The sequence below is a fragment of the Euwallacea similis genome, chromosome 22 (assembly GCF_039881205.1).
Source record: "Euwallacea similis isolate ESF13 chromosome 22, ESF131.1, whole genome shotgun sequence".
NCBI lineage: Eukaryota > Metazoa > Arthropoda > Insecta > Coleoptera > Curculionidae > Euwallacea > Euwallacea similis.
The window spans coordinates 3,451,257-3,471,973 of NC_089630.1; the positions used below are offsets into that span (position 1 = coordinate 3,451,257).

General features: G+C 32.2%; 1 protein-coding gene across 1 annotated transcript in view; it reads right to left on the reverse strand.

Moving 5' to 3' along the window:
• Positions 1–20,016, reverse strand: part of LOC136416036 (A disintegrin and metalloproteinase with thrombospondin motifs adt-1-like) — a 34,529-nt gene extending 14,513 nt beyond the window's left edge. The window contains exons 1-3 of the mRNA XM_066401007.1: positions 19,800–20,016; positions 13,813–14,036; positions 3,087–3,153 (exon numbers count right to left, since the gene is read on the reverse strand). Coding sequence (XP_066257104.1) covers positions 3,087–3,153; positions 13,813–13,896 — 151 coding nt within the window. The 5' untranslated portion in view covers positions 13,897–14,036; positions 19,800–20,016. The remainder of the gene's footprint in view (positions 1–3,086; positions 3,154–13,812; positions 14,037–19,799) is intronic.
• Between the last annotated feature and the right edge of the window lie 701 nt (positions 20,017–20,717).

A 20,717-nucleotide genomic window follows, 5' to 3' on the forward strand; every position in this document is an offset into this window, starting at 1 on the left:
AAGTGGTTGGTTTTGAAACCTTTGTAGTGGAGGAGATAAGTATCATGGATTATTTTTGTAATTGTCAGAATGTTCGCATTATTGTTAAGGCCGGATAGAGCATCTACCATGTATTAACCGGGCGTTCTAGGCTTCATCGTCAGACTTTTCCGAAAGATTTGAAAAATAATTTTAAGGGTGATTGCTCATGCAAACATAGCTTCACTTTTTCCGTTTCTAAGTTAGAGGTGATAACATTAGAAAAAAAAATGGTTGTTACATGTTTTTTTAATTTCCGAGAAATTTCCAAACGGCTCGCGAGAACTTGTATGATCTCTCTGACTTTCATATCTGATAAATCTATGATGTTTACCGTCCCATTGCAATCGGCTTAAGGGCAATAAATCAAAAAAATCTAGTTTGCAGCAAAGCAGTGACAAGCACAAAAAATTTTAAAGGGCACTTTGGGACGCTAATTGAATATCGCGTCCCGTGATCTCTCTTTTTCTTTTTTAATCAATACTTTGCCACAGGTGAGTTGAGTCACGTTGTATAGCGACATGGACCTTCTTGAAATTAGCGAAAACTCGACAAAAGTAAGAAACCTAATCGCAATGCAGATGATTAAAGAAATACGCATATTGTTTAGTCATTAATTGATTTTTCAAACTTCCGTTATCAAGCTACGCCAATGAGGTTTTCCAGTTTTAAAGACAAGATATGCTATTACACATTTTAAGATCAATTTCCTCTCAGTCTGGATTGATGCTTTTTGAAAGGGTTGAAACCGCACTCAAACATGAAACTCTATACTCAATAGTCACTTCTTCGTATTAATAATTGTGAGGTCGAAGTGAAGTAAAGCCCATTCATTATAGAACGCTGAGATTTTCAGATTTATAAAACTGGGCATAATGCTCAATGAGTTTTGAGTCAGTCTCTAATTAAGAAAACCGATTTTAAACAAAGGTACAGCACAAAATTAATAAAAAGTCCTGATGTGAGTTTCCAATACCAGCTGAAATCTAGGAAACTGTAAATTAAAATTTTTAGTCTATTCTTTCCCAGTCAGCGTAGTACTAGAGGGATTTTCAAGGAGTTGAAAAACTATTAAAAATTAAAATTAAATGCTCAATGGATATATTCTAAAATATTTTAATTTCCTCCTGATGTTGCGTCTTACCTCCTGTTCGAGCCCGACCCTTGTTCCCCCGAGAGTCAACTCGGTCTGAGCTACACCGAATAACTTACCTCAAATTTGAACTGAACTAAATATCTTACAAAATATAAAAGCTGTTGAAAAGAAATTAAGTATAATTCCCAAGCTTTTATATTTTTTTGTTTTTCTCTTCTTTTTGATGCAAGAAATCCTTATCGACACCCCATATATTAACCGAAAACAAATGCCTACAATCATTTCCTTCCGAAAATAACTACTTTTTTGAATTAAGACATTTTAAAAACCGGAAAAGTATTTATGAAAATATGTCAAAAATTATTACCTAAGAAAGCGAATTGATATTGAATTATTTTAAAAGGAATAGAAATTTCTATCAGTGAAATATTTTGTTAAATATGTATGTATGTATCTAAATGCATGGTGTTATATTAATATGATGATGTTACAAACTTTGAAGGTACAGGGTGATCCACTTAAGATAATCCACTACCTTGTCTCAAAAACCGAAAGGTTTAGGAAACATTATAACATGGAAGTTATTCAGTTTTTCATGAATTTTTATTTTTTACATTTTTGAAATTGCAAGATAATCCAGGAAACCGCGGAATGTAAAATTTTTTTTTTTTTAATGAAATACCCCATATTTTGTTACGAATAGTAATTTTGCTTCTAACTATAAGTATTTTTTATTACCAAAAATGGTAAATTTAACAGTTTTTAAATTAATTCAATTTAAAGTAAAGATTGAGACAAAAATTAGGTTTTTAAAATACTCAATAAATTTACATACTATTAAAAGCTAACCATTTAAAAACTTATCCAGTTAAAAGCAAAGGGTAATTTTACTAGAGCATATTTTTAATTTTTGAGAAATTTTATACAAGGCATGAAAAAAATATTCAAACTTTTCACATTTCAAGTGTCTCGAGGTCGAATTTTTTAAACGGGATACCCTGGATTTTTTTTCGAAAATGGATTTTTCTTTAAATTTACTTTCAAATGATATTTATATGTTATATATTTAAACTGAGGAGAAGTTACATACTTAGCTGATTAATATTATTAATCTCCATTTTCTTCTATTTAAATTACTAATTACATATTTATCATTAAATTAACTGCCAGTTATAGAATTCTAACGTATAGATATTATTCTAAACTAAAATTAAAGCTTATTATAACAAATTTTCCACATGGCTACCTTTATTTGCTATGCATGTGGTATATACATATTTCCTCTAGTTTCCTTGTCGACCTTAATAACGTTTATATATATATATATATATATATATATATAGTAAAATGATCCTTTGCTTTTAATTGGATAACTTTTCAAACGATTCAATTAATAATATGTCAATTTATTGACAAATTAAAAAAGCTTATTTTTGCCTCAATTTTTACTTTAAATTGAATTAAATCAAAAACTGCTAAACATTATTTATATTTTGTAACAACAAAAAATACTTATAGATACAAACAGAATTTTATCCGTAACAAAATATAGGATATTCCAGTAAAAAAAAAATGTATTTTTGTCACACCACAGTTTGCTGGACCACCTTGTAATTTCGAATGTATTAAAAAATAAAAATTCATGAAAACTGAATAACTTTTTTTTCTATATCTTACGGTTTTTGAGATAAAGTAGTGGACCATCTGATGTGGACCACTCTGTACACTTCTCTCAATAAATGGTGAAAAAATGTAAGTAATAAAATGTTTGCAAATGTTTTACGTCCTTGTGGTTGATTATGATTAGATAGAGTTGTGAAAAATAGATACGATCTTTTTTAATATTGTTATGATTTAATTTTTTTATGATTGATACCTTTTTTAATTGACCTTTACTCTTTTTTAATATCTCGTTATCTTCGTTTTGTCTAACGAAGAAATGCCAATATATTGAATAAATATTGTTCCTTACCATCACTTCCCAACAGATCTTTCCACTCTGCTTCAGTCAAAATCTTCTTGAGATCTTTGTGTGTAATCTGAAAATTAAACAGAACCAACTATAAATATTTTTTTAACATTTAACATTCTTAAGAACTCGAAAACATACTTATTTTTTAGTGTTATTTTCAAATGCGGAAAATTGGGTTATTGCATTTTGAAGGCTGTAGCAAACCTCCATAAAGTTCCTCACTAATGAAAGAACATCATTTGACGAGGCAACAGTCCATCTGACAGGCATTAATTTTCGTGTTTACAAGACAAAGGAGCGTATAATAAAATATATTCTTGTTAATGTCAGTCTTGGAATTACCTTCAGTTAATAACATTGCGAAACTAACGCAATAATTGATAGTGATAGTTTGAAATTTCCTCTTAGTTCACTCGAAATTTATGATTTTGGAGGTCGCTAAATGTTGTTAAAGTTTTTGCAAATCAGCAAGAAAACTATTAAAATTTATTCCAATTAAGAATCCAGCTAAGCGAGCATCACTAATTGTACCGGTCTACTAACGAATAGAGTCCTTCCTCATTGCGATTCTAAAGGAAGTTGTCAGCAACAGAGATCCTAATCATTGTCTAGAATTATAATAGAAGAACATTCCTCTTTTGGTTTTAAAACTCTTCAATTTATCTGTTATACAATGGTCTAGAAAAGTACTGAAATGTTTTGAAATGGGACGGAGCTTTGGCATTTTAAAGAGCATCAATATGAGACTTTGAAAGGTCAGCTTTAAAATAGTAATTTGGCCATATTAACGTTTCTTTCCTTTAACCTTTTAAAAACAGTTTCCTAATCCCTGTCATGGAGATTGAAATCTTGGATATCATGTGTTTTTTCAGCAATTTACCATTGGGATGTTCCCGAAAACCGGGCCTAAATAAAAGATGGAATATTACCGTGAAATAAAGTAATTAATTGTAATGTAAACATTAGAAAAGGAGCGACATTGACCTTTTTAAATTTGCCCAGAGTTTAAAAATGTGTATTACAAGTTTATGTATTTAAATATTTACATGTGGGTTCCCGGTAGCTATTATCGGTCACAAACCACTCATCGGATTTAATTCTCCCTGCTTCCGATAGGTCCAAGCAGGACCGGAGTCACGAATTCTACTAGAAAGTTATTATTGGAGCTTCAGAAAAAACGTGGACAATGTTCCTTCATTATTTCCGTGTAAGTAGTACGTACAATTGCAAATCAATCAGAACACAAATATGATATCGCAAATCACATTTAAGGAAGCTCATGGCCGCTAATCACATCATCATATGCTTTTAATTAAAATTGCCTGACTTAGGAAAACTATTTAACTCAGTTTTTGTCTCAATTACAGAGGAGAGCTGATATTTCATCAAGTAGCGACCTCAAAATTCATTCTTCCAATTTGGTGCAACTCATTCGTTATCCCAATTGTAAATAGGTTGCAAAGCGAACGTGTGTTCACTTTGCAACTTGCTTACATCATAGGTATTGGTTGAGGGGCCCGCTACAATGAAAATGTCTTCACAAACAATGATCGATTATATGCATTCTGATGTTAATAATTAAGACGTCCGATGTAAACTACCAAATGTGGGAGTATTTGACCGTGAAGCCATACCTTACACATATGCACTTGCACTTTTAGTACAGGGTGTCCATTTAACAGCCCCGCCGGCTCCTATGAGTTTATTTGTGATTTTAGAAAAAAAATCAATCAGGCGCTTAGCCATGAATGCAGGATTTCCTGAAATAATTAATAATTCCATTAACATTTTAAGACAAATTTTTTACCACTATTTTACACCAAAAGGAGAAAAACTGAATTTTCTTTCTTCCTCACAAAACACTATTCTATTTGAAAAATCAGAAAAATTGAAGTTGAAAAGATAAAAATTTAAATTGTTATCGTGAACATCCTGAATGTATTTTTGGCTAAATGACTATTCGTGCCTGCTATGGTGATCTTAGACGAGAATCCATCCTAAAATGATCAAAATCTAACCTAAGCTGACTGCGATATTAATTTTTACGAGGCACTGCAAATGTCTAAAATCTCTTTTAAAACGTCAGAGCTTCGAGTCACTGCAACTCGGAGTAAAAAAAAATCTAGGAACTAACACAGAAACTCAAGAGGGTATTCTATCACGTGGATAAAATGCAGGTGGACCTATTTGAAAAAATTACACTTTATGACGCTCCGTTTTTTTGGGACATCCTGTAGGTTGTCACTAATTTTCACCTTCGTTAGGCTCATATACATCCTCATAATTGATTTTTTTTTATCACAAATAAACTCATAGAAGCCCGAACGGCTGTTAAATGGACACCCTGTATAGGTAGATAGCTGCGGAAGAAAAAAGTATCAACTGCTCACAGAAATAGTCGAAATGTAGCCTTGATTATCTAGTATTAAAAGAATCTTATCAATATCTTAAAAAGTCAAAAATAAAGAACGTAATGCATAACCGGTATATTTCCGCTAATAGTGTTTGCACGACTGTATAAGTTAAAAATAGAATTTTTATTGTAATAATATTTAGTAGCTTTAGATGATATCTCAGAAAGTATTTAAAGGTGTTTTATTTTTCGGTCTACCAGAAATACTACAAGATGTTAATACCTCATAAAACTTCAATAACAAATTCATAAAAGTGGATATACGTATTATGGGATCTAATTGGTATGTCTGTCCAATGTTTTGGTAATATACAAGTTGTCATATTTCTTCAAGGTATTAAAATTATTTTTTAACTTTTAGATTTTGTACAAGTATTTGCCATATTTATTCTCTTTTTTGATAATGCGACTATCATATGGCATCGCAAGAACATCATTTAGCTTCAAAGTATAATTAATGAGGATCAGAGTGCAGAACTAATTGCTTGTGTATAAATCTCTTGAAGACAAATATTTTTAACTTTAAATCCACTTTCCCTAATACGAGATTGGTATCAATGTGGTTCCAAATTTGAGGGAATCGAAGCTCCTTGGACTGTATATTAGCAGACTGTAGACTCAAGTTCGATGTTCCTTTTGTAGACATCCTTTTATTATTGTTTTTTTTAAATAATTTGTCGGTATATACAGTGTGACCTACAAAATTCGCATCATATAGAAAATTAATTTACTTATGAATTTGGGTAAATTTTGACTTTGCCTTCGAGTTGTGCTTCAGAAATGATGAGAAATGGCATAGAAAACGAAAAACAAATAACTGTATATGACTGTCAAACAACTCAAAGGCAAAGATAAAATTTACCCAAATTCATAAGTAAAAGAATTTTCCATATGATGCGGACTTTATAGGTCATACTATATACAGGATATGTTGGGAGTATCATGCCAAACTTTTGGAACGTATTGTAGATGGAAAATAAATGTAAAAAAACTCTAATCTTGTTATCCGAATTTTATTTTATCACAAGTGATAGCGTAAATAATTTTTTTAACTAGTGTTCTATTTACGATAAAAGTACCTTTGCTATTAGCGGTACTGATATTGATTTGACATTGGAGTGGAACTCAATTAATATGGATCTAAATAAATAATAATGAAAAAGATTAATTTAAGAATATCGATTTTGAGTTATTAAGGATAAGTAGTTTTTCGTTTTTGGAAACTTGGCCAGTAAAATAATTTATATGGAAATGAAGAAATTAATCAACGCTTTACTCTGATTTCATAATTTCTATGGAAATTATCTTGGCGACAAAGGGAACAGGAATTTGAACAACCGGGCCTTAAGAATGAAATGGAAAACTCGTGGTACTTTCTTTTTTTCCATGGAAATTCGCATGTCGGCAAAGATACTGGGATTTCACGGAAAGGACGATATAGTAGAATGTTATTGATGTATTTCTGTTGTAACGGACATTATTTTTTAAGTAAACTTTCCAAAACTGGAATATAGTCAACCTTAATGTATCTAACGTCTTCTCATGGATAAGTTTTCATTTGCTAATATTTTAAAATCAGTTTTAATAAAGTACCTTTATTTTTAATTTTAGAGGAAACGTGCATTTTGAAAAGTTGTTAGGAATTAAAAGATAAGCTCAACATTGAAGTTTTGCACAAACTTTACCAAGACTAAAGTTTTCTGATAAGTTCAAATTTAAAAAATCTCATTTCGAGCGTACTTTCTACCGGTCATTACATTATATAAATACGTATTCTATAAATACGTAAAAGTCTTCCGTAGTCTTTAGCAGCTACCGAAGGCCCTCAGCATCTCTTCATCATCGTACATTTTTCTTAGTTCGAATATTTCTTATTTTTAGTCCGATCCTGTAATTATCATGTTAGTTCCCCGCCAAAAGAAGCGGATACACAGTGTGTTTGACCCGTTCTCTCGCACGCTGACTGCTCATAAATAATGTTCACCTGTGCCAAAATCGCTAATTACGAAGGTCGCCCTCCATTGTTATTTCAACACTTTAATCTGATTATTATTAACACGACCGCAGATCGACGAGTTGCGAGGTTCCTAACCCATCGTCGATTCGATATCGATATGGTACCGTTAGAACCACAGATAAACAAATAAGTGCATTGTTTCACTTGCACTGTGGGAAACAATGCACTATTTGTTACTCGAAAGCAACCTGTGGTTAGCAGCTGGAAAGTTTCAATAATGTATGAGAATTCATGCTTATCAAAATTGCTACTTTTATTCGGCTAAAAATCTCCAAATATTTGAACAGTTACATAAGGAGGTACAATTATTTAAACTGTGAATTTTTTACCGAAGAAAGTTGTTGCATAATAATTATTATTAAATATAATTAAAGCGTAAGCTAAATTAGGAAACCGTTCTTCACACAGACGGTTATATTGTGCGAAATTGCTGAGCTTGTCTCGACTCAGTGCCCTTTCTAACCCAAATGGGGCGTATTTAAAATAGTTGCATTGTTTTTGTCACTGCCAGCTGCATAATCGCGTCTTATCTAGATTGGAAAAGGCGACAGACTAACTAGGTTTCACCGTATTATTACTGTTTAATTTGATAAATTACTAATGAGGAAAATTGGGCGCTAATCATGTAATCACCCAACGAGGGGACTAATCGCATATGTACAGGGTTGGTCCGCATATTTAGACAGCGCCTACTACCTTTATTATATAAAAAAAAAGAACAAATACATACAGAAGTTGAGGGGTTTATTCTAAATTGCCAGAAAATGTTACTTAACACAGCGGATGAACATTGCAAAGTTGAAAAAGGACATAAAGCCGGTAAATTTATAATGGAACACCCTATGTATTTTCTAAAAATTGAATAGACTTTTATCCGGTAGCCGTTTTTACGGTATTTGCATTTAAAATCGGAATTATATCGTTTTTTCGAGTCGCAGTTGCTATGAATAAACAAATTAATCGAACTTCATTAGAAATTATGATTTTTTAATTTATTATTTCAAAGATGATAAATCTTGGAAATAATAAATTAATTTAGGACTAACATAAACAAATTGCATTTTAATATCATTTTTTAAAATGAGTAATTTACGAAAATTCAAAATTCACAAGTGCTGAATGTATCCACCGTCATTTCTAACACATTTTCTGTAATATTCGTCCCGTCTATTTATTTATTCATAGCAGCTATGATTTGGAAAAACAATATAATCTCGATTTTTAAATACAAATACCGCGAAAACGACTAAACGAAACGTCAACATATTATATATTTTTTAAATTAGAAAATAAAGGTTTATTTAATTTTTATAAAATATACAGGGTGATCTATTATAAACTGTATCCTTTTTTCAACTTTGCCACATTCACCTGTTGTCTTAACTAATATTTTCTGACGATTTAGGATAAACCTTACAACTTTTGTATTTAAAGTTTTTGTTCTTTTTATAATAAAAGTAGTAGGCGCTGTCTAAGTATGTGGATCCTCTTTGTACCATACCAGTGAGTAACTTGTAAGCACATAGATTTTTTTGTGATAAGGTTTTCTATTTTTTTAGAACTCCTGAACGTGATAGGTATAGACCTATATACTTTCTTTTAGAAACAAACAAAATTTCCAGTTTTTCGATTTCCCGATCTATCACCATTTGAATGTGTGTGGAACATTATGGGAAAAAATCTTAGAAATTTACCAAATCCCCAGCGGACACTCTTTTGCATGAATTACTGATTGCTTGGAACACAATTCCTCATCTATTATTCATTTCATTCATTGAATTGCTACCAAGGTGAAGATAAACATGGATAAAAATATAATTGCCATCATCCCTCCTTTTGAAACTTAGAATCACCAGAACCCGCATGAAAAATCTTTACTGTTCAAAACTGAAAAGGAATGAAAAAGATGCTCTTGCTACTTCTTCTTCTATGCTTTTTTGTCCTGCAATTAAGATATACTGCATAACCATTGACGTGTTCTTCTCAACCGTTTTTCTCATTTGAGCCTCAATGAGCCACCGGAGATAATTTACCTGATTGTGAAATATTAATAGGCTTTTGGCCCCAACTTTATGAGACCATTTTAATATTCTGTGATATTAGCACTATGAGATTCTCAATTTCTCATGCGGTACTTTTGTTTAGTAATGAGTTTTGTCATTTATTTATTGCATTATACAAGTAATGAATAGCATATTTTCCCGTGCGCACGAGCAAGTTTCCCGTGTGAGGCGAAGCCCAACACAGGCAGCCATGTAAGCACGGGAAAGTGCATTTGGAATGAGTAATTCACGACAATTTTGATTGTTAAAATGATAAGCAAGATCTCGACTCAAGATACTTCCTCTAAAGCTTGCTCCGGGACTGAATTTTTTTGATCAGCAACTTTGTAAGAAAATTATACGGTATAAGTTTATCCAGCTGTTTATATTTATAGCAGAAATGGACTCTACAAAGTAGAAATTTTTATTACCTAACTTCTTATATGAACGAACTGTAAAATCTTTCGTACTCACTTGCACCTCATTTTCTTTGTGTCATTCAAAACACTAGTACTCATTTTCTTGGTAACTTGAACATTAAGGTAATAGCCCAACGCTTAAAGAATATCGTTAGTTATTTAATTAAATTTTTAAATTCTAAGGGACAGAAAATTATGGGGAAATTTTAACATAACACATTGATGTAACATCGGTATAAACAGTGACGACACTTCACTGGCTTGGAATACAATCAGAAATTGCATCCTTTAAATCTTATTGTCCTTTTATCAAATTTAATTATCTTTTTAAATAGGAATTGGGCAAAAATTTCGAGATCTATGCAAATGTATCTTTTTATTTGCCAACTTTGCGAAAAAAAAATCTGGACCGAAGTTAATTCCAGCCTCAGATGGTCGTATTTAAAACCGTGTAATGAACCATACTTTTCAACTACTAGACTTTAAATTTCATAAGGAGTCCGGAAAGTGGTATTTTCCGGTGCGCTACCGAGGAAGATGTTTTTTACCATCTCCTTACGGAGTTATTTTTAGTCCAGTTCAACTGTTGGGAAATAATTTATTATTGTAGATAATTAAATTAATATTATCGTATTCGCCGAAGCTACATTTAATGGATAACATACAAGTACTTTAATTTACTTGTGTAATCCAGATTTATAAAAAATTCGGCTCATTTTTCAAAAAATCCCCATTTTGATGCCAAATTTACTTGCAATTCAGATTAGGTGAAAAGACAACGACGCAACTAAGACAGAATGTATAAAAAACATACCAAGGAATCTGAAGAAATCTTTGGTTACTTCAGAATCTTCACTCATCTTCTGAAACGCATGAGATCCTATTTCAGCAGATCATCTTCCTTTTTCTCCGTAAATAGATATAATATCACATTAGAAATTTCTATCTAATTACAACAACTTCAACATTTTAAAAATAGAAACCTGATGGTAGTTAAGCGAAAATTAGTCAAAACATGGGTCCAATTTAATAAACGACTTTGATTAAGACTTGGAATAACTAATATATTGTCTCGGCTCTTCAGTGAAAACTATAATCTATTGCAAATATTCCGAAGAAGAATACAATTAGCAGATGTTCTTTTTGTTATTTTCGTTGAAAAGAGAACCATCTACTGTAGATTCAATTTCAAATCCATTTAACATCTGCCAACATATGAATACGAACGAATAAAGTGACTTCATATCGATTAAATATTTCAGCAATCATGAGTATACTTGCAGTCTTTGCTAATACCTTTTCATTTCTCAACTCTCTAGTGTAATGACTTTGCATGATAATTCTTTCTTCTAATTACTGGGCGTAAATTATATTCAATTTATTTGACTTGTTCTTATGGAGGATATAATTTTATGTGAACAAACAGCTGGTGTATTAAATTTGCTTGTATCAAAGAAAGCTGATGAGACGAAAAGAAATTACAAAAGTGCGACTAGAGAAAATTACTATACGGACTTTAGGAACTCCAAATAACCAATTTTCAATGAAAAATCCAATGGACAGTTTCATCTGAATGAAACGAATATTTTAGATTTTATTTCAAATAACTATTGTTATCTAAACTCTATTTCACTATATCACACATCACTATATTTAGCTAAACTTTCAAATTAATCAAAAATCATTTCAAGAGCGAAAAAGAAGGATATTGTGTTAATTTCAAAGCAGGTTGCATAATAATCCCCAAAGATTCAGAATTTACCAATTCCCAAGAGTCAAATGAAATATCACATAATAATAATTGTATCTCTCGAATTGAAAATCGAAAAGAAACTCGATTCTCAATTCGTCACACACTTTTTAATACTGCCAAATAGCTTTCTAGCAATTACCCATTATCGTGAAATAATAGCATACATTAAAAAGTAAATAATATGTTGATTACCGAGTATGAAACTTAATAGTATGCATGGGATACGCCTCGGTTGATATTTGTTCAAAACGCAAAGCCATTATTTTATGTTAATCTGTTTTATGCCGGGTAAAATGCCACGCTTATCAGGTTTGACGTATGTTTGTTGAAACTTGATTTTTTTAATAAAGATATTTTGCTCCAAGGCATAAACCAGTAAATCTTTCGGTAAAATTGCTGAAGACTTCTATGAAAAGCGAACCTAATGCAAAGAAAGAATCTTTAAGATAATTAATAACGATCTTTTATTCCACGGGTTAAACCAGTCCCTTGAAGTGCCTCTATAAATAGAAATCGCATTATTTCAAGTCGGGTCTTCTATGAGGCCATTGTACTTGGTACATAGGTACACCCTGATACATATAAGGTATGTAGATTCCTCACCTACATTACACTGTGATAGATTGGTTTGAACCTCGGTTTGAGCTGAGCTCCGTTTTCCAGGAAACACGCTACATCCTAATCGGGGTAGTGGAAACACGACTGATAAATAATGCTCTATACTCTAAAGTCAACATTGGCGGTAAACGTCAACAAATTCTGAATGATAAGAGATATTGGGACTTGCAGTTAAAAAAAGAATAATTCCGTTCTATGGGAGTATTCTTTTAGAAAAACTTGTATCAAAGTATATAATTCACATATATTTTAGAAAATTTTCGTTATTAGAATGTAGAAAAAACTTTGCTCATCTATGAGTATGAGCCATATCCCCAGCTTATCGAAAAAAAGTATCAGGCTATCTTTGAAATAACAAAAATTATGAAAACCTCGCTTTAGCACGGAAATTTTTAGGAAAATTTTTTCAAGTCCATTATCTTCCTACCCAATCAAATTCCTGTCTTGTTATTGTGAATTTAATCTCAATGTGTACTAAATTACGAACAGTCTGGCGATTCTTTTTCCGTGGTTCGGAGTCAGGTGAGTTAGGAGGTAATTGCACTTAAAAATATTTGACGCTTTTTTTAATGCATTAAAATTTAAATTAGTATTAGTGGATCATATTTGACAGAGAAATTAAAAAAATAATGGCGGTTTCTGTGTTTGCAACATTAAGAGCAAATGTCAATGTTGACTATCGGAGAAAAGGTACTAACAATTAAATGAAAGTACCACTTTAATATGGGTACTTAATATTAAATGCGGCTCATTTGAAGAAATGAGTAAACCTACTTCAGAGACAGTAAATCTATTTTAATTGCTACTCAAGTGGAATAAAGATGTGTAAACAGTGGTTCTCAAGTGAAATTCACCGGCTACTTAATAAGTAGTTTCAATATAAAGAGTGATAAATCTTTTGTTCTGAAGTAGGTAATTAATAGGCAAATTTTGCAATTTTCTATTATATTATATTGTATGGCAGTCGAAAATCTTCTTCATGCAGTTTCCACTCATCTTAAAACGGATTTCGGAACGAAAAAAATCACAGAGTTCCAGAATAACAATAAATTGAAATCCAAATATTTTAATCTCGATTAGTAGGTTAGTATAATAGTATAGCGTTAAATGGTTTTTCAATAGTTAGTGGTTTTTACTATAAATAGACACAATGTAAGGTTGTCGTATAAGGTGGCAAGGAAAGAGGATGGATCGTAAATATCGTCTACATCGAATGTCTAGTAAATGCTGTTCCAATTTGCTAAATTCTTAATAGAAAAATTCGACCCACTTTCTATGGGATGCCGTGGTATCGCGTTCTCATTAATTTAAATTGGTGCGTGTAGTTTAGCCATAAATCAGAAAAATTTGTGAAGAGAGATTTTTAAATAAGTGTGAAAAGCCAACAGGGCGTGTCAGCGTTAACCCCTAACAAGGACCCATTTTTTACGGTTTTTTTGATAGCACAATTAATAATAAACTTACCGAGTCATTAGCCGTTCCAGGTGCACTGACCATGACAAAATAGGCAGCAATTAAGTACTGCCCAATCAGCCCCCGCATTTTCATAAAAGTGTTGATTTATCGACCCCATTTACTCCGCCAGTCATGCTTTCCTGCTCCTGCTCTCCCAATTAATTTACATCGTACGCACTTGTGCCTCAGTTCCCTTATAACTTGGTCATAATAGTCCACTTTATCAGATCAACCTGAAAATTTGAGATAATTAAAATCCGGCCCTGACTTCGGCTCAACCAAAAAATGCTAATTTGCTATTAAAATGTTTGAAAAATGACCAATTATCTTCATGCATATTCATGTTCATGTGTTTCGGTGTCGGTCACCGCAATCCATCCATCGTAATGAAATATTTTAACAATACGAAAATGACCTCCGCATATTTTTCGTTTTTTTTAAGGTTTTGACACTTTTGCAATACACCTATTGTTTTACGAGATCAGATAACGAGGGTGTAATGCAGATTATGAGGTTCAATATACAAAAGTTACGCAATTTGTGGTTCAATTTGAGGGAATTCGCTTTCCTTTTTCTTGGATAAAAAATCACATCCGAATAGAAGTTTATACGCGAGTATGGTTCCATTTTGAACGTTTTTCTGAATGTTCCTCTATACTTCTTGTAAACAGAATTGACCACTTAGTTACAACAATATGATAATCAATAACAACGTGTCACACGCCGTAGTTAATGTAAATGATTAACACTTTTTTTTTATATTTAAAAAAATTTTTTAGATTAAACAAAATTTTTAGACAAAAAATTTTTTTTTGATTAGACGTATTCTACATCGACAAGCGAGATAAATAGGTCGCATGAACAAAAATAACACAGCAAACACTTTGTTATTAAGGTTGTAAAAGCTTAAAATTCTATTTTTTCCATTTGCTCACACCAAACTTTATTCTCATACACCATATAAATATTAATTCCTCGAAATTTGTTTTTCTTTGCCTTCTCTCAGGCAATATTTTCCCCTTTTTGACCGGTACGGGTTATTTGTAAGAATATGAATAAGTGCTCACTTCATTTTTGGCTATAACACACGTTATTATAAATATAATATATAGGTACATAATTACTTAACATTTTTAACTTTTTATAATTTATTAGAAATTTTATATTATTACTTAACTTTTTTATAATTTAAACTTTGTTAAGAACTTCTATACTTCGATCATACTATAGTCTAAAATATTGTGTTTTTGCTTATATATTTAGAGATTATAATTAAAAGATGAACTCTCAGTGGTATACCACAAAGAACTTTAGGGTGATAAAATTGATTTAAAAAATTATTATTCAGTAGTACATCTGCACATACATCGAAAACAGCATTTTTAATAAGATAACAGAAACTTATACGACCACTTTGACTGAGTGGAGTTGTCGTATCTATCACCATCACTCTTTTATGTTGTATGTTATATTTTTACTGTGTTGATCAAGGAGTGATCGGTTTTAATGATTTCCCTTCCAGTTATGGAACTTTCTAATGTATCCGAATATGAATAAAAAATTATGGTCACTTAATAACACCACCTTGGAATGTATTTAACTTAAGAGCTGATCATGGTCCAAGTACAGTGTGTTCCTTTAAAAACTTACCATCCCAATAAGTTCAGAACAAAAAGAAATCTGAAGTGCGCTTTATGGCAATCTCTAAAGTTGTAAGGGGGAACATTGTTGGCAGCAGCAGTGTTAATGTTACCCACACCTCTTCATACCCAACCACAACAACTTCAGAATCTTAAATAACACCCTACCTCGATATGTACCTCATATTAAAGGACATTTAAAATGTATTATTTTTATGTAAATAATTCAAAAATTGATAAAGAAGGATATGGGGTGGACTGAAGCATAACGTTGATATGGTAAACTCCTTGCTAGATAGAGCATTTTAAAATTTTTATGGACATTAACTTATAGTTAAATTTAACAGCACGTTAATAATTTGGCTCTAAATTAGGAAATCAAATGCGGATTCTGTCATAAAATTTCTTCAGCTTCCGAATGGCATCTGCAATCAAGGATTTGATACGAGCCAACTAACCTGAATTAACGAGAACCGTGACAAACTGTTTGTCATAATTTGCATTCATAATTATGCCTCAATGCTATCTTGGTCGATCAAAATTAATGAGCTCAGTTAATTTGAAGAGTGAAAACAGTTTAAAAAACTCATCTAAGATAATTTTAGATCATGAATGGATCCGGAACTGGGCGAAATGCGAATCACAGACGAAGTGTTTGATTTATGATTCAAACTTATTCTCAATTAAACAAGAATTAAATGGAATTAAATTTGGCGTACATCATATAAGTAATTTGTTTTGTGATTAAAAGAAAAAAGCAACGTTGTGATACATTAATTAATTGGCCTACACGTTGCTGCTCAACAACCTGGTTACCCATTATTTAATAACTACTTCCAAGGTACTTGAAAGAATAATTACCTCCTATAATCATTACGTACGTAAATATTGATTTTGAAGGGCAACATTCATAAAGGGGAATATCATCCTCGAACTTTACCTTTTTTTAATTGCATGAAAACCCGCAGTGACGCAAAAAAATACCTCGTTTTAAATTTTTAATGGAAGTTCTCCAACATTATCTATTTGTTTAAATTGGGGGATCTGAAAGATTTGAAAAAGCTTAAGCTCTTTATAATTTTAACACCTTTTTAAAAATATGACGGCTACAGTTTTTAATTTTTGCAATTACCTATTATTATTTTCACAGATCCATCAAATAGTAACGTTTTCAATGTTTTCAAATACAAAAAAATAAAAAGTCGTTGACATTTTTTTAAACAGGATTTTGTTTTCTTACATATTTTTTCTAGTACTAACTTTCAAAGGCACAAGTAAAGTACGCATATGTCTCATTATTTATCTAGCGAGATGATCTGCCACAACGTCGGCATTACCTCATTACTGTTTTACAGGGTGTCCTAATTAAAGTAAGTTCCATGAGGATTATGGAAACGGTAAGAGATCTCAAATTAGAGAAAAGTGCGCATTTTTGTGCCCGTTCAGAATGTGTTGTAAAGTGTTGTTCTAATGTCCTAATGTTCTAAATTTAAAAATATGTACAGAGATCGTCAAAGTACGAGCAAAAGCTGAACACTATGATTTTCGAAAATCATAAATTATGAGTGAAACGTTTGATTAAATTCTATGAAATTTGACAGTTACTTGTGAGTTGTACTTGTGAGTTACTATTGACAACTGGCAATCTCGTGGCATTCTCAGAATTTCTCCAAACCCGGTATTCATGGTTGCCATGGAAATGAGTGACAAATTAAACGTCATTGTTGACGTTATGATTCAAGACGCATAGTCTTTGTGTGTTTCAGATTTAATTTATGCTAAATTTAAATTTATTGCAATATTATAGTATCTAGTGAAATCTACTAGGGGAAAGATAGTATGTATATGTAAGATTTCGGTATCGTTATGAAAAGAAAAAAAATAAAACAAAGCAAGTTTTGAGGTACTCCTTTACTTGTCAAGGACCGAAGCCGGAATGCCCCCCGATACACATGTCTTATCCACCCCCGAGCGCATCCCTCTTTTTTTTAAGAGCATTGATAAGCCACATTCCAGGCCTTTTCCCACGATTCCCTGACCCATCATCAATTTTTCTCTCGCCTATGTTAAGGAATTTATAAACAACCCTCTATCGTTTTCTCACGCTTATCTTAGAAGTAATTTACGGCTAACCCCCATGTCATTCTCACATGGTATTACTTGACAATCTTAACATAAGCGAGGAATGCTCACATATATACGCCGAGGTATTTAAACACTTATGCCCCCTCGTCTTAGATTCCTCAAGTATGGCTCGCTCTGGGATTTAAACTTGACGTTACATATAGTATAGGTATAATAATGTATTCCACAATCTCACTATAGCTGTCATAGATCTTTCTAAATTATTGCAATACGAGGTTTAATCTAACTCGAATCCTGAAACAGATATTGACCTATTACGTACTATTATCCATTATTTTCCTTTCATAATTTCAAGCCGTTTTTTTCTTACATAACATCAAGGGAAGTGACTTTCTGAGTCGCTGTACTTGCAGGATATTCAAAAACGACAGAAAATGAATTTCCGTCATTGAGCTTAAATAGCGAAACTAACCTTTTTTATGAATTATCCTTGATGGTACTCGCATGTTTCTATAATATAAAGGCACATGTATCCTGCCGAAAAACCGAGTATCCAAAGACAAGCTTTTGGTTGTTAAGTCAACCTTAAAATAAGTCATTGTTGGTAAATTTTGTCAGCAGAATTCGCCTGCTGACATTACTATAATTGGTGATCGACCTTTAGATTTACGCGGATGTGGAGTGTGTAACCCGTTAGTAGAAATTATAGTCTTATGGCTGGCAATTAGAATTTTACGCCTCTTGGTGCGCAGGTAGACGAACTTTATAGTTCAAATGAGCAGAAAACGGAAAAATCCTAGGCAGCCACTTAAGCTTGCTATAAGCGTAACACGTTTGGACTACTTTATATGGAGGACTATCACATGTCACACACATTAAAAGCTTAAATTTTTATCAGTATTTTAATAAAATCAGCCACATCAAGCGGAAGGCAACAGTTAGGCAATAGTTTGGAGTTGTTTCAAATTCAAAGCAATAATATCGTCAGCTTCAATTTAAGTCTATTTGAAGAGTAGAGCGTATCGTTTATCAGACATCCCAACATTTGCGCAACCATTGCCTTTGCTGAACCTGGCCATTTATTTGATTAAAATGGAAAGTATATATATTTGTTAGATTAGTTCAGGTTAGTTTCAGTCATCAATATAAGTGCAGTATTGGTGTGGATTATATTTCATAATAGCTACCTGGTATATTTTATGTAATTGTCTGAGATTAAATGGATCACACTCTGCCTATAGTGGGTCACAAAAAAATAAACCTTTCGTCAGTCCTAGTACCTTCCTCTTAAATTCAAAAACTTGGAGGATATACTCGGAAATGCCAGATTATCATTTATTATTTACAAAAGGCGTTACATTTGATAGGAACCACATATGTACAGCCGTTTTATTACGTAAAAACTTTGTATTGGTGCCAATTTGCCGGTAAAATATTTTTAAAAATCCACCCCCAAAAATCTGACAGGAGTAAATTCAACATAACAAATTACCAACATCTTTGTAATAACGGTAATAGGTTTTCAGAATTTTTTAATATTCAAAATAATGCAGGGACACCTGTACAGTCGTCAATTTGCACAATATAACACTAAAATTCTAGAAAAAAAATTGGCCGACTAGATTTTTATTAAAAATGATGCAGTAATGTCTATGGAGACTATAATGATCCATTTATACGACTTTATCTTATCTGGGTATAGTATTATCAAGGAAAACGGTTGGTTTTATTCAAGTGATAAATTTTTAAATTAAACTTGCCAAAACTCAACTATTGTCCAGAAGAATATGTTTCAAGAAATATTTATTTTCAAAATACTTTACCTACCCCACCTAATATTAAAATTTTAGAAAAAATCACTGTCCATATACTTTAGTATATTTCCAAAATAAATTAGCCAAACACTAGGTCATTGCATAAAAAAATATTTACAAAATTTTTGTTCAAAACCTTTCAGGAATGGTTATGTTAACTACAGTGGATCATTATACGACTTTGCCTTAACTAACTCTAAAAGTTTCGGTTAAAACAATTAATTAGTTTTCCAGTGGTAAAATTCAAAAATAAAAAAATGTTTTTAGATTTTTTATTTTCAAAACATTTTACCTATCCTACCTATTCCTAAAATTTCTGGAGAAATCATGGTCCACATATTCTCTAGAAAATTTTCAAAATAAACTTTCCAAGAAATAGACCGTTGTCGTAAACGCAATAGATGTATTTGATAGGAACCACCGGTAAGCATCTCCTTTTACCATTCAAAAACCATACCTTTGTACTGGTGCCAATTTTCGGCCAAAAACTCCCAAAACCCGCCAACTAAATTACCTAACCGGCAAAACGAACACAACAAAGTACCGAACTCGATGGTACTTCTTCAGCGATGCACTGTCCGCGCGAGGTGCCGTCAGTCGCCGACTAGTCTATTAGACCGAGAGCACTTGACAGAAGGTACTTACCAGTACCACCATCAACGGGCATTGGACCATACACTTTTCCATCAATCTCTTCGTATAATACCGGCAACATATCTATATGGCAAAGCAAAGAAAAAATGCGTCCTTGCCTTCCCTTCGCATCAAGATTGCAGGATAGGACAGGTGGTACACACCCAAATAGATCTTGACCTTAAATGTCGGACAGGTTTTATCTATGTGACGGTAAAGGTGGAGGAACGGTAGAATAAGTATTTGTTATTGTCAATTACATAGGCTTGAATAGTAATAAATAACATCGAGAGCTTAATGTAATTTAAGTGCAGAACAGGCGATGCTAGGATTAATGGATTTAAGTCTCATTTTCTTGCGTTAGCTGGTTTTGAGTGAGATTTTTTCAGAACCTAATGAATAAAAAACAATCTTAAAAGATAAAGCTAAACCGAGTAAAATAATCTTCTTCGCAGCGGATTCAGCGCTGTTGATAAATCGTCGAAGAAGACGTTAAAATCCATTATGGTCTCCGCCAAAAAAAAATCATAGTGGAACTTGATTCTGTTCTTGGATAATAATACTAGTTTCCATTAATAACATATTCTGCTTATCAATTGCTCACAATTCAATTTCTAAGAGGTGTGCTCCCCACCCCTCTTCTTAAAGATAAGTGCTATTCTAACGGCCTCGTTTTGTTCTGGGTTGTGACGTTGCACATCCACTTCAGATGAAGTATTAATAAACGAAGTTAATACTACTC